This window comes from Podarcis melisellensis (assembly GCF_964234715.1).
Source record: "Podarcis melisellensis genome assembly, chromosome: 2".
In the NCBI taxonomy this organism is placed as follows: domain Eukaryota; kingdom Metazoa; phylum Chordata; class Lepidosauria; order Squamata; family Lacertidae; genus Podarcis; species Podarcis melisellensis.
Genome location: NC_138529.1, coordinates 114,922,446 through 114,947,234, shown reverse-complemented (window position 1 = coordinate 114,947,234; position 24,789 = coordinate 114,922,446). Strand labels below are relative to the sequence as shown.

The window sequence follows — 24,789 nt, the reverse complement described above, 5'->3', positions numbered from 1 at the left end:
AGGTGGGAACGCTGGCTGAAGATTTTTCCACAGTCCAAACACTGATACGGCTTCATTCCCGTGTGGGTTCTCTTATGCTTAAGAAGCAGTATACTCTGACTAAAAACTTTCCCACATTTGGGGCATGCTTTTTGCCTCCTGTCCTTGCAGATCTCCTTCTGGGCAGTGGTTTGACCAATGTCCCCACCGTCATCCTGAGGAGGAATTGGTTTCTCCTGGCTGGTCTTTTGTGCAGCTTTCTGCTGCCTTTCTGATCTGTGCTGATGACAAGTTGCATCTTTCCTATCGTGACCCTGGAGCATTTTTTCTTTGCACATTCTGAAAGAGGTGTCTTCTTTAGAATTTCCAGGGACTTGATTTTTCCTCAGAACTTCTCCTCTAGAAAGTCCAGTTTCCTTAGAATTTCTGGGGACTCGATTTTTCCTCAGAACATCTCTCCTAGAACTCCCAATTTCCTTAGCATTTCTCAGCACTAGATTATTCTTTGGGATCTCTCCCCTAGAATGCCTAATTTCCTTAGGATTTCCAGGAAATAGATTCTCTCTTAGAACATCTCCCCTAGAACACTCAATTTCCTTAGAATTTTCTGGCACTGGATTCGCCCTCAGAACATCCCCCCTAGAATTCTCAACTTCCTTAGAATTTTTCAGCACTAGATTCTTCCTTTGAATATCTCTCTTAGAATGGTCAATTTCCTTAGAATTTCCAGGGACTTGATTTTTCCTCAGAACTTCTCCTCTAGAATGTCCAGTTTCCTTAGAATTTCTGGGGACTCGATTTTTCCTCAGAACGTCTCTCCTAGAATGTCCAATTTCCTTAGAATTTCTGGGAACTTGATTTTTCCTCAGAACTTCTCCTCTGGACCATCCAGTTTCCTTAGAATTTCCAGGGACTTGATTTTTCCTCAGAACTTCTCCTCTAGAATGTCCAGTTTCCTTAGAAATTCTGGGAACTTTGTTTTTCCTCAAAACATCTCTCCTAGAATTCCCAATTTCCTTAGCATTTCTCAGCACTAGATTATTCTTTGGAATGTCTCCCCTAGAATGCCCAATTTCCTTAGGATTTTCAGGAAACAGATTCTCTCTTAGAACATCTCCCCTAGAACACTCAATTTCCTTAGAATTTTCTGGCACCAGATTCTCCCTCAGAACATCCTCCCTAGAACCCCCAATTTCCTTAGAATTTCTCAGCACTAGATTCTTCCTTTGAATATCTCTCCTAGAACCATCAATTTCCTTAGAATTTCTGAGAACTCGATTTTTCCTCAGAATTTCTGCTCTAGAACGTCCAGTTTCCTTAGAACTTCCGGGGAATTGATTTTTCCTCAGAACATCTCTCTTAGACTGCCCAATTTCCTTAGAATTTCCGGGGACTTGATTTTTCCTCCTAAGAATGTATTCCTTAGACTTTTCAACCACCTTAGGATTTCCTGGCGCTACGTTCTTCCTTGCCTTTCTTACATTGCCTTTCTTAGGATTTTCATCTCCCTTAGCATTTTCCGCTGCTGGATTCTCCTCCTCCTTTTTCTCCTGCCCATCTTGCACTGAAATAAAGAGAGGAAAGACAGGTCAGTGAATACCTGAAGGACCTGCAGCAGTTCCACATATGAACCTGCCTGGACCCTGAGACAGTCAGATGAGTGCCACTCAGAGAGGGGTCTGGAGAGTGAGGATAACAGAACAGGTCTTCTCTATAGTAGCCCCCTATGGAATGCTCTCTCCTGGCATCAACTCTGCCATAGTTTCTCTCAGCGGCTAACCTATGGAAAGCTCACAATCAGGACCTGAAAGCACTCTCCTTAGTTGCAATTCCTAGCATTCAGAATTATACAGTCACAAACGCTGGGGGCATATCCTAGCCACCACTGCCAGTAGCCATTGCCAGTGCTGGTCTGTCTTGTACTTCCTTTTCTCTCACCTGTTCTGGTGACTTCATGTTTATTCCCCTTCTCAGAGCCCAGAGGGTGTAGACTCAGGGAGATCAACTCATTCCCTTCCTCCACCCAGGAGTTTCGATCCGAATTGGTGAGGGAAAGAACTGGGCGCAAAAGTGAAATCAGAAAGAAGAAAAACTGTGTTGTTAATTCAACTTGAAGGTTTTTTGCTGAACCACCCTAATAAAATTTAACAGCGTGCCTTTAGTTGTTATTCCTGCATCATTTCGCTTTATGACACTTTCATACGGAAATTTGGATGGATTCCTCTATTCACGTCGGATTTTATAGAGGGTCAATAACTGAAATGATTTAGAAATTTCTGGTTTGTTATTTATATGCACTGGCACTGAGAAGCTATAAGGTGTTTTTTGAACCAAAACAGTGCTGAGACTCCCAAGGTGATTTTTTTTTTAATTTAATGTAAACGAATTGGAGTAAATTTAGAAGACAAATGGTTGTGTTCAACACCACACAAGTTGCTCACACAATGGGACTTCTCTTTTCCCCACAAGTCCCCAAAATCTGCTCCAGAGAGTCCCCCAACCTTCTGGAGAAGATTTTGAGGGCACACTAGGCTTGCTGCAGGTGAGAGGAGGGGGAAGTTTGGTTGTGCAAGCAGAGTTTCATTGTGCAAGTGGAATTGACAGTGTTGGATACAAAAAAATGTATATGTTTAACATATTCCTGTATTGTCTTGCTTGTTTTGTTATACTGGCAATTGGCTACAAATAAAGAAAATCTGACTGATAGACAGTCAACATAGCCAAATCTAACCGAGCAGATTAATTTGACAATGCTAGGGGCCCGATCACATTTTTCTATGCTATAACGTTGTTAAGCCAAATCAGAGTCAAGGCGGGGCTTCCTGTCCTCGCTCTGATTTGGCTTCATAATGCCACTATGTAGCCAGAATGAATTTGTTCTTATGCTACCTGTGTGATTTCTGATTGGCTGTGGTTGCCTTCCCATGAAGCCCTTGTTTTAAAAAAGAAAAACAGCATCAAAGCTGCAGACAGACAAAGAAGCAGCTGTGTGAATAGAGAGTGAGGGGGGGGGACATTTGGAAAAGGTAAGCGTGGTCTCAAGGTATGGTCTGAAGGCACATGTAAATAAACAAACCCATGCAAACTTTCTTGAATCCCATAACACCAGGAGGGGGTCAACTGGGTTCAATGATGCACACACTCCACACTCAAAATACAGGATAAAGGAATTCTTACCCAAAGAGGTCACATTTTCATAGTTCTCCTGCATGACGTCCCTGTATAAGGCTCTCTGAGGGGGGTCCAGAAGAGCCCATTCACCCTCAGTGAAATGCACAGCTATCTCCTCGAACGACACAGGCTCCTAAAACACAAAAAACAGTCAACAAGGATGAAGGAACACAGGGCCACTTCTGCCTTGCTTGTTGACACATGGTGCTCTTCCTTCCAATGACATGTGACGCATCAAGGAAGACGGCCACCTCTGAACAGATGCAGAGGCCTTTCAGCTTGTGGTCAAGCGGAACACTATGTATCACAATCATATCATGGTTGCACCAGCTGCCGTTTCATTACTGGTCCAAGTTCAAGGCGATACTATTGATTTGTTGTTGTTGTTTAGTCTTCTCTTCTCATGAGGTGGCCAAAGTATTGGAGCCTCAGCTGCAGGATCTGTCCTTCCAGTGAGCACTCAGGGCTGATTTCCTTCAGAATGGAGAGGTTTGATCTTCTAGCAGTCCATGGGACTCTCAAGTCTCTCCTCCAGCACCATAATTTAAAAGCATCGATTTTATAAACTATTGGTTTATAAAACCTTAATGGCTCAGAACTAGGTAACTTAAGGGATCACCTTGTCCTCTATGTGCGCAGTCTGGGAGTCAATTTGGACTCTCAGCTGTCCATGGAGGTGCAGGTCAATTCTGTGTCCAGGGCAGCTGTGTACCAGCTCTATCTGGTATGCAGGCTGAGACCCTACATGTCCGCAGACCAACGGACAAGCGGAGAGGGTCAACGCCATCATGCAGCGGTACCTGAGATGCTACGCGAATCAGCAGCCTGCGACATGGGTGGACTACCTGCCGCTCGCCGAGTTCGCCTACAACAACACGAAGCACGTGTCCACGGGGGTGACACCGTTCTTCGCCAACAATGGGAGGCATCCCAGAACCTTCCCGGGATTAGAGAGAGTGGGGGAGGGGGAGCCACAGGCAGCGGACGCCTTCGCGTCGGAGTTGCAGGAGGTCCACGAACAGCTCCGAAGGCAGTTAGAACTAGCGAAACACGCATACAAGCTGCAGGCTGACAGACACAGAAGGGTTGGGGAAGACATACAGGTGGGAGACTGGGTTTGGTTAGCAGCCCAGGCAGTGCCGGCCAGATCGTTAGCGAAGAAGAAGCTCGGACATAAGCAGCTAGGGCCTTACCAAGTCGAGGCACGGATCAATCCAGTGGCCTTCCGGTTGACACTTCCGGAGGGATCCAGAATGCACCCGGTCTTTCATAGATCAGTGCTCACGCCCTACAAGGCACCTCACAGGTTTCAGGCGCCAGGGACGGCACCAGACCCGCTCAGGGAAACGCCCACAGAGGGCGTGGACTGTCACACAAGAGTGGTGCATGCTCTGGTTATCACCTGCTTCGACTACTGCAATACGCTCTATGTGGAGCTACCTTTGAAGGTGACCCGGAAACTACAATTAATCCAGAATGCGGCAGCTAGACTGGTGACTGGGAGTGGCTGCCTAGACCACATAACACCAGTCCTGAAAGACCTACATTGGCTCCCGGTACGTTTCCAAGCACAGTTCAAAGTGTTGGTGCTGACCTTTAAAGCCCCAAACAGCCTCTGTCCAGTATACCTGAAGGAGCATCTCCACCCCCAATCGTTCTGCCCAGACACTGAGGTCCAGCTCCGAGGGCCTTCTGGCAGTTCCCTCATTGCGAGAAGTGAGGTTACAGAGAACCAGGCAGAGGGCCTTCTTGGTAGTGGCACCTGCCCTGTGGAACACCCTCCCATCAGATGTCAAGGAAATAAACAACTATCTGATTTTTTAGAAGACATCTGAAGGCAGCCCTGTTTAGGGAAGTTTTTAATGTTTGATGTTTTATTGCTTTTTAATAATAATTATTAATAATGTTGTGTTGGGAGCTGCCCAGAGTTGCTGGGAAAACCCAGCCAGATGGGTGGGGTATGTATGTATGTATGTATGTATGTATGTATAAATAAATAAATAAAATTGTTGTTGTTGTTAGTCTCTCCCCTGCTGCCATTCATGGAGGTTAAGACAATCAATGGCTACTAGCCATGATTGCTATCATCTGCTTCCATGGTCAAAGGCAGTAGATTTCTGAACACCAACTGCTGGAAATTGCAGGGGAGCTATTGTGCTCAAGTCCTGCTTGGCGGCTTCCCATACTCAGCTGGTTGAGAACAAGACACAAGAGCAAACATATTTGCAAATCCCTTACCTGAACCAGCTCTATTTTTCCTCCACATCTTCTGTGAAGATGTAGAAATCTGGAGTAGAACGATGACCTTCCTTGGCACCCTGGGGAAAGAGAGGGTGATTTTTCAGATGTCTGTTGCACATCATTGTCTGTTCATTCGATTCTCTACTCAGCAATACACCCACTTCAACGGTCTCTCAAGGCAGCTTGCACAGAGAGAGGAAAATGAAGCCCATTAAAACAGCAACATGAAACAGTACAATTAAAACATCATGGGGCAGAGAGGTTAGGAACCTTTTCTGAGCAATCTTCCAAGAGCCAGAGGCAAAAGTAGGTGGAGCAATAAATGCATTTTTTTACCTTTGTACACCAATGTGGTTTCCACACACACACAACTCTCTCTTTCTTCCATCTGAGCAAACAAGAAACATTGAAGGGCACATTCCAGCCAGGCAAGAACTCCCAAGGAGGGTGCAAAGCCAGGCCAGTCAGGGGTATGGCTAGGAAAGAGTTCCAAGGGCTGGAAAGCAAAGCCTGGACAGTCATGTTTGGTCTCTGGGGCCTGAGGTTCCCTACTGCTGCCATTGGGCAGGAAGAACCTAACCAGCAGGAAATCCAGTTCATGAAATTGCAGAAACAAGTATCAAAAGAAATCCTATGGAATGGAGCTCCCCAAGCAGGTGCAGTCCCCTGTGACCATTTCCCCAGCCTTTTCCCTGAGATACTAACTTTCTATGTGCAGGGAGATTTTTTGACATTATGGAGCATTCTAGCTTGTGATTTCCCGCCACCAATACCTTTGTTTGCAACTAGCACAGTCTCTGGAAAGATGTTCCACATGCTCTTCATAGCAAATTTTAAGAATATAATCAATCCCCTCAATGAACAATAGTCAATCAAAAGCCAATGCAAAGCCATTGGCTTAACCCCTTATTCATTGACCCTTGGCAGATGCAATTTGATGTCATTTTAAAATCAATTTTCATTATGCATAATTGTTCTAAAGTGGCTGATTTTATTTTTGATTGCTCAATTTAAAGCGATCAGAATCCTGCTTGATTAAAAATAAAATGTACATTCGATAGCAATTGCTCGCACTCATCCATTCCTACCCTTATTTCTCCATCTCCCACTGTACTTTTGTCCACCGCTGATTTTCTATTGTAGGCTCCTTGAGGGCAGAGACCAGCCCACATTTATTCATCTTATTTATTTCATATAATTTATACACTGCTTGATTGTAAAAAAAAACCCCTCAACAAGTTCAAAGCAATTTACAAAAAGATAAAATTGAGGAAAAAGCCACAGCCATGCTTTAAAACACGCAAAAGTTAAAAGTAGTAAAACAGATTAGAATTACCTCAACCTTCTAAGCATCTGGGAAGACTTGCCCAAACAGAAATGTTTTAGTAAAGGTAAAGGGACCCCTGACCATTAGGTCCAGTCGTAGCCGACTCTGGGGTTGCGGCGCTCATCTCGCTTTATTGGCCAAGAGAGCCGGCGTACAGCTTCCGGGTCATGTGGCCAGCATGACTAAGCCGCTTCTGGCAAACCAGAGCAGCGCACGGAAACGCTGTTTACCTTCCCGCTGGAGCGGTACCTATTTATCTACTTGCACTTTGACGTGCTTTTGAACTGCTAGGTTGGCAGGAGCAGGGACCAAACAACGGGAGCTCATCCCATCGCGGGGATTCGAACCGCCAACCTTCTGATCGGCAAGTCCTAGGCTCTGTGGTTTAATCCACAGCACCACCCACATTTTAGCAGGTACCAAAAAGAGTACAGTTAAGGTACCTGCTTGATCTCAATAGGCAGCGAGTTCCAAAGAGCAGTTGCTGCCACACTAAACAATCAAGCTATTACAATGCAGAATGTGTATTATGAGGCACCTCTATTCGTGCCATTCCCACTAATGAAGCAGTTGAGTTGGTGCATGTGGGATAATGCAATCTCGTAGGTAGACTGACTAGGTAGGTAAGGGCTTTATATGCTAACAGTAACATCTTGAACTTGGCTCAGTAGCAAATCAGCAACCAGAGCAGATCTCTGAGCGCAAGTGACAAGGCAATCCCGTCAGCACCCTGCACTAACTGCAGCTTCTGGCTAAAGTGTGAAGAAGGCCCCACAAAGAGCCCATTGCAGTAATCCAGTCCTGAAGTAACCAATGCTGGAACTACAGTGCCAAGGCTTTCCCGCTCCAGGAATGGCCACAACTATCGAACCAGCCCCAGTAGCTTAATAATAATAATAATAATAATAATAATAATAATAATAATAATAATAATAATTTTATTTATACCTCACCCTCCCCGGCCAGAACCAGGCTCAGGGCGGCTAACACCAATAAAATTACAATAAAACATAATAGGAAAGAAAAAAGGAAAAAACAAACAGTTAATGAAAATAGGGGTTAAAATATAATTTAAAATGCAGCCTCATTTTAGTAGTAGCCCATAAATCAAAACCATAAGGAGGGGGAAACATAAGGGTCAGACTGAGTCCAAACCAAAGGCCAGGCGGAACAGCTCTGTCTTGCAGGCCCTGCGGAAAAATGTCAAGTCCCACAGGGCCCTGGTCTCTTGTGACAGAGCGTTCCACCAAGTCAGGGCCAGTACTGAAAAGGCCCTGGCCCTAGTTGAGACCAATCTAACCACCTTGGGGCTCAGGACCTCCAAAGTGTTGTTATTTGTGGACCTTAAGGTCCTCTGCGGGCATACCAGGAGAGGTGGTCCAGTAGGTACGAGGGTCCTAGGCCGCATAGGGCTTTAAAGGTCAAAACCAGCACCTTAAACCTGACCCTGTACTCCACCTGGAGCCAGTGCAGCTGGTAAAGCACTGGATGAATGTGATCCCATGGCAAGGATCCCGTGAGGAGCCTCGCTGCAGCATTCTGCACCTGCTGAAGTTTCTGGGTCACCTTCAAGGGCAGCCCCGCGTAGAGCGAGTTACAATAATCAAGCCTGGAGGTGACTGTCGCATGGAACCCTGTGGCCAGATCAGGGCAAGAAAGGTAAGGGACCAACTGCTTGATACAGCGGAGATGGAAAAATGCCACCTGTCTTGGCATTTCTAGCTGCTAACGCTACCTGAACCTCCAGTTGACAGAGCTGAATCTGGTTTGATTGTAGAAGTCTGGAAGGTGCTATATACACTGATAGCAGACTGTTGGCATACAGTGGTACGTCGGGTTAAGTACTTAATTTGTTCCGGAGGTCTGTTCTTAATCTGAAACTGTTCTTAACCTGAAGTACCACTTTAGGTAATGGGGCCTCCTGCTGCCGCCACGCCGCCGGAGCACGATTTCTGTTCTCATCCTGAAGCAAAGTTCTTAACCTGAAGCACTATTTCTGGGTTAGCAGAGTCTGTAACCTGAAGGGTATGTAACCTGAAGCGTATGTAACCCGAGGTACCACTGTATATATAGATTAGCTCTGGGACTACTAAATTTATAATCTGAGGTTTAACATCCACCCAGGAATTTAAAAAGCTGCCTCGTACCATCTCAAGACTAGATGCTCCTTCAAGCCTAGCACTGTCAAAATCTACAAGCCTTAGGCCATTTGGAAATATTCACGCTGCCTTACCAGTTAAGAAAGATGGCTCTGCATCGTTCCCCAGCTCCAGCTGCAAAATCTCTGAGGAAAGAAAGAATGGGAAAGATAATACTCCCTTCCCCATGTTTGGTCCTTACCCATGGAACTTGCAACAAAATTTTCAGGGTGGATTTCTCTTGTTTTTCAAGTTTCAGCTAGGCCTTTTTCAGGATACTCCATTCCATTCCCCCTCCCCCAACAGCCAGTCAGCGTTCAGTGGCCACTGAGCATGCTCTATTTTCACTGGGCTGTTTTGGAAGATTTCGTCTTCCCCTTAGGGCTCTTTTTCTAATGGCATCTTGACACTTCTGCAAACCTTGGGGTACCACAGATTGACACTTAGAGAATTGCTTCTTATTGCCAAAACCTTAAAGGGGGAGAGCAGGGAGACATATATGTACATAAGAGTCTGCCTAATTTTTGTATGTGCAGTCCTGGAGTGCATCTACTCAATGGGATCTCCTTCTCTCAAATCCATGTCACTTAATCCAGTCTGTTGTACATTAATGTCATTGTTCTTTACAGGCGGTGCAATACGAATGCTATTCTCAAGATGTTATATTTCTGACCTTCTGTAATCCTGAATCCTGTGACAGCCTTTCAGCAAGGCCCATTTAAAAATCTGTAAACATTCAGTTCCCTGTTTACGCAGCCATAAGTCTACAAAATGCACGATGCAGTACAAGCGTAAGCAAAATGCATCTGTGAAAAAATATTTGAGGGCTACAACTGCAAATGTCAAAAAGTATGAGCTCATGAGCAAAATCAGCAAAAATCCAAAAGTAGAGGCAGAATTACTTTGAGCCAAAAATGTGAATTTCAAGACAGAATTCCACCTGAAGATTTCAGACTCTCCAAGTGACCCTATTTTCCAGGGACAACGCTGATTTAGAGAAGCCATGCTGCTTTCTGAATGTTCCACTTTTCCTTAGGATGTCCCTATTTTCATTGGAAAAATGTTGGAGGGCAATCCTGTATAGGGAAGTTTTTTTAAATGTTTAATGTATTATTATGTTTTTATATATGTTGGAAACTGCCCAGGGTGCTGGGGCAACATAATAATATGTGTGAGGTATAAATAGTGAAATTATCATTACGGAATGGGACGTCCCTATTTTCATTGAAGAAATGTTGGAGGGTATGAGATTTCATAATCCTTTTCTTGAATTAATACCCTGTGTGGATATCAACTCTTTTAATTCAGACTCCAGCAGGCTGACCTCACCTTTAAATGCCAGTATCACCTCTTGCAATACCATCCTCTTCTCTGAAAAATGCCTTATCCTCTGTTCCAGTTCCAGAAAACCGCTTTCAAACTCTGGAAATGCCCCATTCTTCCTGATGAAGAGACAGTAAGTGAATAATCGATTCCACTTACTCTTGTTGCAAAGTTCTCCTGATTTATTGTCATCTTGTAATTAGCAACTTCCTGGAGCTGAACCCCTAAACCCCTTAAACCCTACTTTTCCTATAGTGCTTTCCCATACAATTTTGTCTCCCTGTGGCTGCTTTGATGTCAATTATTTCCTGCTTCTTTCTTCTTGAGTGATCCCAACCAATCAGAGACCCCATAAAATGTGATCCAACACTTGGGGCATACTAATTGTTTTGACAGGCAGCAGTGCTTCCTGGACTGGCTGTAGAAATATTTTTCAGTGAACCACTTTCCTCCTCATAATCCCCAAAGGATGGGACCTTTTGATAATGATAAAGGAATTTAGGGAAATGGACATCTCACCCCCTGTTCTAGTTCCACGACTATCTACAACATTGTCCAAGGCAGTTCCAAAGTAGTTTAACACATTGAAAGATCAATATTAGGCAAAACATACCTGCTTTCAGCTGTTCTGATGCTCTGCAGGAAAAAAGAGAAAGGGGAGAGAGAAGACATGAATCAGGCACCTGTATCATTCTGGTTAACCCCTTCCTGTAACTTTCCGCATAAAAATGAACATAGCTGTTTTTTTTTATTCTCTTATTTTGATTTGTATCTATCTTCTAAAAACTTCAATAAAACAAAATATTTATTTTTAAAAAATAAATATACGTGGCTTCCAGTTTTAATTAATTAAGTATGCAACAAATAGTTCATCCTCTATTCCAGTTTTAATTAAATACACAACAAATAGTTCATCCTCTATTATTTTTTTCTATAGAGAGGGAGAGAGAAAAGGGAGGGGGATGTCACCACTGAGCCAATTAATCCAATATGGCTGCAACCCTATGCTCACTTACTTGGGTGTAAGCCCCATTGAATTCAATGGTGCTTGCATCTGAGAAGACACACAAAGAATTGCACCGTTTAAAACTTTTCATTTGTCCTTGGCACAGTGTGGCATAGTGGTTAGGGTGCCTGGGAGACAAAGGCTCAATCCCCAATTGGCCATGAAGCTTGTTGGGTGAACTCAAGCCAGTTGCCATCTCTCAGCCTAAACCAAGTCGGAGGGTTGTTGTGAGGCTAAAACGAGGGGAGAACCACGTGTGCCACCTTGGAGGAAAGGCAGGATACAAATGTAATGATGATAAATAAGACAGGGATTCCCCACCTTCGCAAGTGGATTCTGGTTGCTTTCTCTGCTTTCATGAAATGTTGCTTGCTCAGAACCTTCCAAAACTCTCTCATCTCTCCTCCTAACAATGTCATTATCAAGCTTTTGCAACCTCCTCAACACGAGTTTTTCTTGGTCTTCGACAAACCTTCGCAGCTCTTCCCACTCCCGGATTATGTTCTTCCTCTCAGCTTCTGTCTCCCTCTGCAATTCACAGGGGAAAGAGCATTGTGGCGTCACACTCTCCCTATTCGGCTTGACCAGTTTGGGGCTATCAGTGTACTCACTAATACCACCTAAAGCACCTAAATATCCTCTCCAAAACCCCACAATACTGCTTGGTTTATACTTCACTGGCTTGGCCTCCACTACATTGAACACACTCCCTTAAATGTGACCCTGCTCCAATGGTTGCCAAGACTTGGACACTCTCTTCCTGGTTTTGAGTAAAGAATTCCCTGTGAGCAAGCACAACCTTAGCTGCTATAGGTTCCTCTCTTTTCCCCAATAATTTGTGGGATGGGGAGAAGAAATGCCATGCCATTTTGTGTTCCTGCCTTTTTTCTGTTTAGATGTGTTGGCCATTTTGTGTTATGCAGCCATTTTGTGACAGGCACCTCCAGCACTTTCTCAAAACCCCAAATGTGCCCACTGGCCCAGAAAGGTTGGCAACTCCTGTTCCACAGATTAGTCAAGCAAGCAAACCACCGAAAGCTTAGCCCAGTGTTATGTACTGAACCCAGCCTTATTGAGGGGAGGGGGTGATATTTTAACTTTATTTTTTTTCCCAGGATCAAAAGAAAGGGAACCCCCTTCCCCCTTTTGTTCTTCAATGAGGACTTCTGCAAAATTACATGAGGCTGGCAATGGCCAATTGGGGTTTCAAAAATCCAAAATGGCGACCATGAGCCTGACAGAGCTTTAAGAGGTCCAAAACGTCCCCCCCCCCAAAAAAAAAATCTGCTGCCACAAAGGGTAGAAATGGCCCCCTCCTAAGTGATGTTTCTTTGGCCATACTCACACCTTACTTTGAAAGCACCATGATACCACTTTAAACTGTCATGGCTTCCCACAAAGGATTCTGGGAGCCAAAGTCTTTTAAAGGCACTGAGAGTTGTTCTCATTGGGCTACAATTCTCAGAGTGGTTTAACAATCAATCCCCCTTCACAGGAAACTCTAAGAATTGGAGCTCTGTGAGGGGAAAAGTTGCTGTGCACATCACAGAGGGTTTGGGGATGTCTTCAGCTGATGCCCCTGGCCTGATTTCAGGCTTCCCTGCCCTAAACTCCAGTTCACTGAAGCTGCACATGCTCAATGGCTGCCTGAACTGTGCACACCTCAGCTTAACCGCAGCTGGACGGAAGCTGCTTTGAGGGAAAGCTCACCATACAAGAGTATTTCTCACAAAATATACCAGATACCTACAGATGGTGGCCAATGTCACATGTACTTAGCTTCAAACACCCGCAGCGGGAGTGTGCCAGAGTGAGCGGCACAGTCAGTTGGCTCAGTTTTGCTGCGTGTGGCCAATCTCTGAGCATAGCTGTCAACTTTCAGATTTGAAAATAAGGGGTCAGCAGCCTCGAAAATAAGGGATCAGCAGCCTCACCTATCCCGGGGACAGTCTACGGGATATCTAACAATCCGGGATAGCAGCAGGAAATGGCGCTGGAATAAGGGAATTTCCCACCAAAAAAGGGAAGGTTGACAAGCTATGTCTCTGAGGGGTGAGAGGTTTAAGGGCTACCACCGCATACCTCGGATCAGTTTCCTTGGAACGAAGGCCATTGGAAACTGTGGTCTCTTCGGCTATGTGCACACCACACTTTTAAAGCACATTCTCCATGCCCTTCCCCAAACAAACGACCCTAGAAACTGTAGCTTGTGAAGGCTGCTGGGAAAGGCAGCTCCATATGGGGCAAACCACAGTTCCCAGGATTCTTTGGGAGCAGATGCGTGTTTTAAGTGTATGGTGTGTATGCAGCCTTTCTGTTATATGGTTTTATTTACACACACAGGTGGAGGATATGATGGAAGGGCTCGTGACATTAGCACCACAAAAGATGTCACACACACACCCCTCCTCAAACTGCATTAGGTTTCTTGGCTCATCCCCTATTGTTCTCCTACACTCTAGCCAGGTGTGGTGCCTGAGGGAAGGCCTGTGCACTCCTCCTGAAAAGCATCCAGGCTAGCCGTTTCTATGGCAACGCACCTGTACCAGGCCAACTCTTTAATCCCCTTTAACAAAAAAATGCTGTTCAAGGCTTCCCTAAGGCCATTAACTTAACAAAGAGACTGGTTTAACACAAAGAGACTGGTTTGACCACTTCAGTGATTGTGAAGAGGGGCTCCGCATACCAGTGTTAAGCCTTCCAGGCCTCTCTATCTTCCATTATGGCTCAAGGGCACATTCCAGGCACACAAAATTAGTAGAAACAAAAAAAATTCCTTCCAGTAGCACCTTAAAGACCAACTAAGTTAGTTCTTGGTATGAGCTTTCGTGTGCATGCACACTTCTTCAGATACCTGAAGATACCTGAAGAAGTGTGCATGCACACGAAAGCTCATACCAAGAACTAACTTAGTTGGTCTTTAAGGTGCTACTGGAAGGAATTTTTTTTGTTTTGACTATGGCAGACCAACACGGCTACCTATCTGTAACTAAAATTAGTAGAGGAAGGGGCAAAACAGAGCCCTAAAGGGATGTAGAGACAGGCCTTATAGAGAGACCTGGGAGACAGCATTATTCCCCACCCACAGCACTGAGGTTTCCCCATACCTGTACTCTATTCTGAACTTAAAAATGGAAAGCGAAATGCTAGTGGACATCAAAAGAGGTTTAAAGATGCTCTCAAGGCAAATAGAAAATGTAAGCTAAACACCAACAACTGGGAAACACTGGCCTGCGAGCGCTCCAGCTGGAGAACAGCCTTTACGAAAGGTGTTATGGGCTCTGAAGAGGCACAAACTCAGGACAAAGCCATTTCTGACTATGAGGAGGAGAGGGGGTTGCGGTCTAGCCCCTCCCCCCCAAGCGCGGGGGCTGACCTTAGCCCCCGCGAGAGTTGGGGGGAATCCCTGGGCGTGCTCGCAACCCTGGCCGCCTATCGGCGGGCCGGGGGGAGGCATGGCTTAAGGTATTTTAGGCCGGGCATGCCCAGGGTCCGCCCTCTTCACTCCCGAACACGCCATCACCTTCCCCCAGGAAATTGGGTAGTCCAGTACAGGACTCCGAGGGGCGTTGTCTTGTCCGAAACCTAGCTAGGTAAGGGCCCCCGGCACGCCCCAAGCGGTGACACCCGTGGGATCCTAGTTGGCGTACTTCAACAGGGGCCCCCCACGGTTTGTGTTAACCCTTCCCGGACAGCATGCCGAGTAGTGGATAGGAGCCAATGCCTAGGGCCAATACCTTCAATTCTCTAATCAATAAAGTTGTAGCCATTTCATGCCCATTAAACTTAAACATCGTGTCCTGTGTCTTTCTTTCTGGTGGGAGGGGTTTTGACACGCAAAAGGGAGAAACGTGCTAAGAGGAAGGCATGTTTGGCAAACCCTCACCGTGATCAACTCCTGCCCGGAAACCTATGTCCCCACTGTGGAAGGACGTGTGGATCCAGAACTGGCCTCCACAGTCACTTACAGACACACCATTAAAACCATGCTCATGGAAGACAATCTTACTCGGTTATGAGTGATCGCCAAAGAAAAAGAAGACTTCAGGATCCCATCTCACATATAAAACCCCAGGCTTGGAGAAGACACAAAAATCTCATCCATAAAACACACACACAATCCCTTAATTTGAGGGTGGGGAAACCCTAAAGTGCCAAACTACAACTCCCACCAAGTCTAACAAGCCTGGCCAACAGCCAGGTGTCATGGGAGCTGTACTCTGGCAAGCTGTTAAAACTGTTTTACTTGCTCAACATCAACCCGGCACCCTCTGTTTTTCCACCACATGCTCCAAATGCCCTGGAATGACGCCATGCCAGGACAGTTGTCAATTCTGAGGGGCGCTGAACTAGGCCACAGCAGTGGCAGAAAAGTATATGGCTGTTAAGAAGTCCCCATGAAAGTAATAATCTGCCTCCCCTTTGCCCAATTTTCAGCACTTTTCAGATCACTAAAGTGCCCTCTTCATCCAAACTGGATTCAGGCAAAGGGATTAGCAAATTTCTGGGCATCATTTTAAAAATTTCCATCCTCGTCTGCTTACCAGCAAATCCTCACTTTTTCTTCGACGTTGTGCTTTGATTTCTTCTCTCTTGTCATTCACGCTGTCCTGCAGCACCTAAAGGTTCAGGGGTGGAGGGAGGGAGGCTATGATCATTTTAATTAAGGAACATTCCCACATATATCCCAATAGAAGTATAGGGTTGTTTTTTTAATTAAGTTTTGTTTATTTATTTACCAATTTGCAAGCTACACTTTCATAAGAAATGTAATAACAAGGCAGAATACAAAATATAAAAACAAAATCAACAAATACAGTGGTGCCCCGCAAGACGAACGCCTCGCAAGACGAAAAACCCGCTAGACGAAAGGGTTTTCCGTTTTGGAGGCGCTTCGCAAAACGAATTTCCCTATGGGCTTGCTTCGCAAGAAGAAAGCCCATAGGGAAATCTCCGGAGACCTCTTTTAAATGCTAGCGGTGGGGAGCAAAGCCTTCCCCCCCCCCGGCCTTCAGAAGAGGTCCAGGAAGGCCGGCGGGGGCCGAAAGGCTTTGCTCCCCACCTCCAGCATTTTAAAAGCAGTCCGGGATAGCAGGGAAGCGCTTCCCGCTATCCCGGATGGCTTTTGAAGGCAGGCGGGGGGGAGCAAAGACTTTTGCCCCCCGCCAGCCTTCAGAAGAGGTCCAGGACCTCTTCTGAAGGCGGGCGGGGGGCAAAAGTCTTTGTCCCCCCTGCCTGCCTTCCTGGGGGCTTTTAAATCGCCCCGGGAAGGCAGCGCTGCGTTTCTCCGCTCTCCCGGGAAGGCAGGCGGGGGGGAAGCAAAGACTTTCGCCCCCCGCCGGCCTTCAGAAGAGGTCGGGGGACAGACTGTCCCCGGACCTGGTCTGAAGGCGGTTTCCATAGGAACGCATTAATTGATTTTTAATGCATTCCTATGGGAAACCGTGCTTCGCAAGACGAAAAACTCGCAAGACGAAAAGACTTGCGGAACGAATTAATTTCGTCTTGCGAGGCACCACTGTATATCCACAAAAGTCATCATCATTAAAGCATCAACATAACTGATTGGATTACAAAGAAAATTTATCTTGCAAAGGGCAGCCTAAATAGGAAAGTCTTCAAGAGATATCTGAAAGAAGGGAGTAATGGTTTCCATATGAAATAACACAGATAATCCAAACTAGGGCACACATAAAGGTCTTGAACCTTCACAGTTTCCTTAAAAGCTTTTTTTTAAATTCCAAGGACCACAAACAATATATTGTGGAGCTTGTCCATGTAAACAGAAACAAGCGCTCAAACTAGCTCATTGAGCAGCTCTCAAATTCTACTAGGAAGCTGAAAATACCTTTGGATATTTGCAATGGATTCTAGAAGAATCGCCTTAGCAAATGAGAGAATATTTAGCCTCTTCTTCTTTAAAGGGTCAGTATGCCACTGACCACCAGGTGCTGTGCTGTGGGGGGAAAGGGCTATTTCTCTGTGTCCCACTAGTGGGTTTCCCGAGATCATCTATTTTTCTTCTTCTCTGGCGATCACTCGTAGCCGAGTAAGATTGTCTTCCATGAACACGGTCTTAACAGTGAGTCCATAAGTGACTGTGGAGGCCAGTTCTGGATCCGCACATTTTTCCACAGTGGGGACATAGGTTTCCAGATGGAAGTTGATCATGGTGAGGATTTGCCAAACATGCCTTCCTCGAAGAAGAAGAAGAAGAAGAAGAAGAAGAAGAAGAAGAAGAAGAAGAAGAGGAGGAGGAGGAGGAGGAAGAAGAGTTTGGATTTGATATCCCGCTTTATCACTACCCTAGGGTCTCAAAGCGGCTAACATTCTCCTTTCCCTTCCTCCCCCACAACCAACACTCTGTGAGGTGAGTGGGGCTGAGAGACTTCAGAGAAGTGTGACTTGCCCAGGGTCACCCAGCAGCTGCATGTGGAGGAGCAGGGAAGCGAACCCGGTTCCCCAGATTACGAATCTACTGCTCTTAACCACCACACCACACTGGCTCTCTTAGCATGCTTCTCGCTTTCATCCTGAGTTCGAGTGTCTTCAAAGCCCATGCCATCTTTGGTAAAGGCTGTTCTCCAATTGGAGCTCTCGCAGGCCAGTGTTTCCCATAACAAAAACTACCACAGAGATATCTAAATTTTCAAAAGCAGGGGGTCCATGAAAAACAGGAGGCCCACAGTCCTTAGCTAATTGGGAACCACTCTTCTATGGCCTCTTAAATGTGTTTGTGGGAGGGGAGTAATTGGTTTGCTTTTGTTTTATTAGGATTTTGTGTTCTCATTTTTTATTTTTATGTGGACTTTTATGTGATCTTTGGATAAAGAGCAGCATACAAATTTAATTAATAATAATACTAATATTAATAGGTAACTCCTCCTGCAACTCACTTCCTTGCTCAGCCTGGTTTCCTCTCAGCAGCGAGACTGATCCTTTCTGTCTGAAAGAGGCAGAGCGAAAGGAGATGTATCCTTTCCTTGAGAGGCAGAAAAACCATGCGCCAGCTGCGCTTTCCTCAGTCCTTTCTTCTTTGAACGGACAAAAACAAGTGTTTTAACCTTCGCCTCTGAGACATGCAAGGGTTGCATCAGCAGGAGCAGCTGGCTGAGGCTTCCCGCCTCCCTGGTCATTTGTTGACAGGCAGAATAAAACTGGAATTCTCAGGCCGCAACCACACATTTAAAGTGCATGATTCCCCCCAAAGAATCCTGGGAACTTTAGCTTGTTAAGGGTGCTGGGAATTGTAGCTCTGTTAGGGGTAAACTGCACTTCCCAGGATTCTTTTTTTTATTTATTTGTTACATTTATATCCCATCTTTTATACATTTATTATATCCCTTACATTTGTACAGTGGTACCTCGGGTTAAGTACTTAATTCATTCTGGAGGTCCGTTCTTAACCTGAAACTGTTCTTAACCTGAAGCACCACTTTAGCTAATGGGGCCTCCTGCTGCCGCCATGCGATTTCTGTTCTCATCCTGAAGCAAAGTTCTTAACCCGAGGTACTATTTCTGAGTTAGCGGAGTCTGTAACCTGAAGCATATGTAACCCGAGGTACCACTGTATAGCCATGCTGGCTAGGAATGATGGAAGTTGTAGTCCAACAGCATTGTGGGACCCAAGGCTGAGAAACGCCGGGTTAGAATGTTGGACTAGGACCTGAGAGACCAGAATTCAAATCCCCGCACAGCTCACTGGGTGATCTTGAGTCCGTCACTGCCTCTCAGCCAAAACATCCCTCACAGGGTCATCATGGGGATTAAATAGCGGGTGACAGGGGAAGAACTGTGTATGCAGCTGCTTGGGGGGAAAGTGAGATATAATAAATAGGTAGATAAATAAATAAATTTGTTGCCTGCTCATTTTAATGCTCTCTTACCCAAGTTGCATCACCTTCCATCTTGCAGGATCTCTGGGGAGAAATATGGACCAGATGCCTCCGCCTGTCCGGAAGAAAGAAGAACAGAAAAGGAATTGAAAAACAAAGCTTGGGGATTGCCAAATAATAACACAATTATCGGTGTGGTCTGCCTGCACTCCAAGCTTTCAGGCAGGGGGAAATTCCTTTCAGGCAGGGGGAAATTCCTACCCTCAGTGCAGTCTGCCACTGAAGTAAAGCCTGTACCCCTTTATATTGTTATTGATTAAACTTATTACAGTACAGTGGTGCCTCGCAAGACGAAATTAATTCGTTCCGCGAGTTGTGTCGTCTTGCGATTTTTTTCGTCTTGCGGAGCGCGGATTCGCTGGGTATTAACGGCTTTAAGAAAAAGGAAGCAAACTCGCAAGACGTTTTCGTCTTGCGAAGCAAGCCCATAGGGAAAATCGTCTTGCGAAGCAACTCAAAAAAGGACAAACCCTTTCGTCTTGCGCGTTTTTTGTCTAGCGAGGCATTCGTCTTGCGAGGTACCACTGTAGTTTTGTGGGGGTTTTTTACCGAAGTAACTCAAAGCATCTTAAAGCAACAAATAACACGTATCTTAAAAAACAGCAAAACAACATCTAAAACCTAAATGATTCCATATTAGGGCTCTGGAGTGCCAGCTTGGCCCCACAATTGTGGGTGCCCGGGGCTGTGGGTGCCATGCAGCGTGCATGGCCCTGGCACTGAAATTTGTGGGTGCTCGGCCCCTTCATGGGGAATTATGTGGGTGCTTTAGCACACAGGGCCCCAGGGAGTTGGCACCTACGGTAGGACTACCCAACGTGGTGCCTTCCATGTGTTGTCGAGCAACAACTCTCAGCAGCCCTAGCCATAAGCTTTACATGCAGAAAGAAAGAAAAAAAAAGAACCCTAATTTCAATCCTTATCAATTCTGTTTCTCCACTGGCTCTGCTGAAAGACTTAACAAGTTTTGGCTCCTCCCCACCAATCCCTCCATTCCGGCTGGCCATTGCAACAACTCCATAACTAAGACCTAGTGCCTGAGCTTGTGTTTTTCCTCTTCCCTCCCAGTCCTGCTTTTCCTTTTGTGTTGTGTCTGTTGGATTTCTAAGCCTGATGACAAGAGCTGACTTAATTTCTATCTGCAAGCTGCTGGAGCTTTTTATTATTATTTTATTATTTTATGCTTACGAGTAGGATAATTTGTTCACATGCTTCAAATAAATAAATGAAATTTAAACCCAATAAATAAATAAATAAGAGAAAGTGCTAGCTAACAATTTGATAATTATTTGTGTGATGCCTTGCAGTATGTACATATCAACATATCTACACACAAAGATAAGATGTATCTGAGGCCAAGTTTTGAGATTAATTTTACGGAGACCCTGGGCCTGAGAAGGCAGCTCCATCTGCAATCTTATGAACACTTACCTGTGAGTAAGCCCAAATGAACTGGCCTCTGAGTGAGCATGCATAGGTTTCTGCAGTGAATCCTAAAGGCTGAGTGACATGAAGCAACTTTTACAATGGATAGTACAGTAATAGTTTAATATTTGAACAGCATCCTCAACAGGGGTGGGTGGGTGGGTGGGGGGAGTATTATTAGTCGGTTTCTCTCCAGGAAAGACAGAAGGCTTGTGCCATTTAGGTTTAAAAATCAAAATTCAGTTATTGTGAAACATGTTCGCAGAACTTCCTTTTTCCTTGAAGGAGAAACCAAATCTTAACAGCAGGATTACTAAATGTTTTTATTGCTTTTGGGGTGTTTCGTAAGCCGCAGAGTCCTTCCATTTCGGATTAAGCCTCTTAAAATTAGACTGCCTCTCTTGTTCCAGCAGGCTTTCGGGGAAACTGACTTATTTTAAGGAAAGGGCTGGTGCTGTGATGTTTTTATTGCAATGATCGGTATGTCTTAATAGATCAGATAGAGAGATAGAAAGAAAGATATTCTATTAGTGCTTAACTGCTTTCAAATGCTTGTTTCCCTTCCCCCCAAAATCTTTTTAGCTCTTTCTATTTTAGCTGTAAGCCACCTTAGATTTGCCAGGGGGAAAAACATTATTATTATTATTATTATTATTGATGATGGTGATGATAAGCTGCAAGAAGGATTGGGCACATACCAGAAAGTACGTCCTATTGAACTCGGTAGGATTTACTTCTGGGTAAAAATGCAAAGGACTGCATTGCAAGCTGAACTAAACAATAGGCTGCGGTGAGCACCACGGTCTGCACATTCAGCATAACAAATCAGATCTTCAGATCTTTGCTTTTCCCCCCCTCCACACTTACCCTTCCCAGACTTTTTCAACGCCTTTCTGCCGCAGCGGGGAAATTCAGCCCCCGGATCCTTCCTCCGTGGGCTCCCTGTTGCAGATGGGGAGAAGATGCCGCCGCCGCGCCTCGCTCCTCAATTGCCCGGGTGCCGGGAAGGGGGGCTGCCGGGCGGGTGGGCGCGGATGCCGGATGCCGCTTCAAAACAAAGTTCTGGGGAAAGCCGCGTTCATCTCAGCCGAAATCAGAGACGGAGAGAGGAGCAAGCAAGCGACCAGCTCCCTCGCCTGGCGAGGATTTTAGACAGCCCTCTGCTGGCCGCAGGGAAGGCTCAGCCCAGGCCAAGATGCGCGGTCCAGATTTTAAACTGAGAAGTTGCAGCCTCTCCGCCCAAGCTACCTCGCAGGGTTGTTGTGGTTTGGAGAAGAGCTCTGTACCCCCACGCCTTGAGCTCCTTGGAGGAAAGGTGCAATAATAAATGAGCCATAATAATGAACAGTGGCGTAGCGTGGGTTGTCAGCACCCGGGGCAAGGCAAGTAATTTGCGCCCCCTAATCCGTGGATTTGCGCCCCCTAACCCTAACCCCCAGATGTTGCGCCCGGTGCGGCCGGCCCCCCTGCACCCCCCACGCTACGCCACTGATAATGCATACAATCAAATAGGTAGATTGGCTAAATAAATCGTTGGGTAGCTGCAAAGAGGTAACGTTTCTGTTGTTGTTGTTTAGTCGTGTCCGACTCTTTGTGACCCCCTGGACCAGAGCACGCCAGGCACTCCTGTCTTCCACTGCCTCCCGCAGTTTGGTCAAACTCATGCTGGTAGCTTCAAGAACAATGTCCAACCATCTCGTCCTCTTCTCCTTGTGCCCTCCATCTTTCCCAACATCAGGGTCTTTTCCAGGGAGTCTTCTCTTCTCATGAGGTGGCCAAAGTATTGGAGCCTCAGCTTCAGGATCTGTCCTTCCAGTGAGCACTCAGGGTGATTTCCTTAAGAATGGATAGGTTTGATCTTCTTGCAAGAATATTGTCTGGCAACTCCATAAACCGTTGGAGGAGGAGGTGAAACATCCATGAACTCTTGGATTTACCAAAGAACACGTCCAGACCAACACCCCGACATAAGGATAGAAGCTTCCAGAATTCCCAGGAATCTTTGTGGGAAGGGGAGCCATGACTGTCTTAAGTGACATGATATTGCTTTCAATTTATAGTGCAGGACCCAGGACAGGGATGGCTAAGAATATGTTGTTGTCCAGGGATGATGGCAGCTGGAGTTCAACAGTATTTGGAGGACAAAATGTTGGCTGCTCCTGGTACACGGACATTTTAAGAAACTGTGTGGGCTCTCCCTCAAATTCCTTCCCCCACCCACTGATCCCAGCACATCATAGTTCAGAGAAGATTGCTGCCCAATAGGAGGAGCTAGTAAAATTGAATTCAGGGCTCACCTGCGGCCAGTACTGTGTAAACCCTGCAACAAAATAAAAGATGAAAAGAACAGTTTATGGAGGCCCCACAAATCACCCAGAAATGCATTTTAAATAAAAGGACACATTCTACTCACGCTGATTCCCGGACCATCCGCGGGCCGGATTTAGGAGGCGATTGGGCCGCATCCAGCCCCCGGGCCTTAGTTTGCCTACCCATGCTCAAGACAGAAGGATGCCAGCCAAACCATGTAAGTGGGAAATTGCCAGCACAGCCACATTTGACTTCAAAAGAGGAAATTTCCTTCCGAATGAGGAGAGTGGTAAAAAGGGAGTTGAAAAGCCAAGCCAAGATGCTCAAATCTTTTCCAGAGGCTTGGAAGTTCTTTAAAACCGTGATATTAGAAGTTAAGATTGAACGTAGGCCAGGAAAAGTACTACCAGGGCTAAGAGGATGCCAGCATGGTTGATGACCAGAGTCAAGGCAGCTTTTAGAGGCAGGAAGGCTTCCTTCAGAAAATGGAAATCTTGTTCAAATGAGGAGGACAAAGCTTAAAGCAAAAGAAAGCAGATGAAAAGGGATATAAAGAATTCATTCATTTTGTCATTTGTTAAAGGAGCGTATTGATTAAAAAAAAAGTTAAAACCAACCATAGCAATTCTGCAACCACATCAAAAGCTGGAAACAGACTAGGAAGGCCATTGGAGAACAAGGTAATTGCAAGCCTGCTGGAGGAAACTAAAGAGGAGCTGAATGAATTCTTCCTGCTCCTTTGTTCATGAACATGAAAAGGAGACTGCAAGGTGATTAAGGATTAAATTGGGGTGGTTCGCACCTGCCTCCCAGTTTGGTTATTTTTACTCTTGGCTCGATGATTAGCTTGAACTGTCTGTATTCTGATGTGATTTGATTTTTGAAGGGTTTTTTGCTTTATATTAGTGGAAATTCACTGTATCATAAAAAAAGAAGTATAAATATCTGCCAACTGAGGACAGCACCTTACACAGTGCTGCCATAAGAATGCAATCCTTGTGGAACCTTCTCAGTTCTGCACCAGCAACCAGGCAGGGAGAACTCAAAGACCCTTGCCTTTGCCTCCATCCAGGCCTTGGAGCAGATTTCAGGGGGGCTGGGGAGCCTTGGAAGGTGGGGCATCAAGAGGCTGCTGTGGAAGCTTTAGGGGGTCTAGATTTAACCCACACCACTTATGTGGATCCCCAGAGTGTTGTGACACATCAAGACAATGGGAGGGTCCTGGTGTGAGCATTCTTTGCCTTGGAAGCCTGGCTACAATCAATTCTAGCTACTGAGCAGAGACACACTTTGCACAAGCTCAGAGGCGCCCTTGCTGTCGCTCATCAGTGCACACGTTCCAAGTCTGAGCAGGGCAGAAATTGAAAGCAGTTGCCAGGGAGCTCATCCACTGAAAGCCTCCCATCAAATTTAAGGTATCAGTTGGTTTGGAAAGGGCTGCGGCTCGGTGGCAGGGAAACTGCTTTGCATGCAAAAGGCCCCAGGTCCGATCCCTGCGATCACTTAGTATGGCTGGGGAAAACAGCTGCCTGAAACCCTGGAGAGCTGCTACTGCCAGTCAGTGCCTGTCAGTACTATGCTGGATGGGCCAATGGTCTGGCATTGCGTAAGGCAGCTCTGCAAATCTGCTTGAAGATATGAAGAGATTTAGAACAGGGGTAGGCAAACTAAGGGGCGCGGGTGGCGCTGTGGGTTAAACCACAGAGCCTAAGACTTGCAAATCAGAAGGTTGGTGGTTCGAATCCCCGTGACGGGGTGAGCTCCCGTTGCTCGGTCCCTGCTCCTGCCCACCTAGCAGTTCAAAAGCACATCAAAGTACAAGTAGATAAATAGGTACCACTCCGGCGGGAAAGTAAATGGCGTTTCCGTGCGCTGCTCTGGTTCGCCAGAAGTGGCTTAGTCATGCTGGCCACATGACCCGGAAGCTGGACACCGGCCCCCTCGGCCAGTAAAGCGAGATGAGCGCCCCAACCC

General features: G+C 45.9%; 2 protein-coding genes across 2 annotated transcripts in view; both read right to left on the bottom strand.

The window, feature by feature from the left end:
* Window positions 1-1,405: 1,405 nt before the first annotated feature.
* LOC309365194 (uncharacterized protein) lies at window positions 1,406-19,092 on the bottom strand (the record flags this gene model as incomplete). Its single annotated transcript, XM_081903410.1, has 9 exons — window positions 1,406-2,037; window positions 3,157-3,283; window positions 5,389-5,468; window positions 8,952-9,002; window positions 10,186-10,298; window positions 10,793-10,815; window positions 11,507-11,713; window positions 15,730-15,804; window positions 19,072-19,092. The coding sequence occupies 9 exons, from the start codon at window positions 19,090-19,092 to the stop codon at window positions 1,799-1,801; spliced, it is 936 nt and encodes a 311-aa protein (XP_081759536.1). The 3' UTR covers window positions 1,406-1,798.
* Window positions 19,093-19,460: 368 nt separating this feature from the next.
* Window positions 19,461-24,789, bottom strand: part of LOC309364699 (uncharacterized protein) — an 83,069-nt gene continuing 77,740 nt past the window's right edge. The window contains exon 4 of the mRNA XM_081902478.1: window positions 19,461-19,533. The gene's annotated coding sequence lies outside the window, so the exon portion shown is untranslated. The remainder of the gene's footprint in view (window positions 19,534-24,789) is intronic.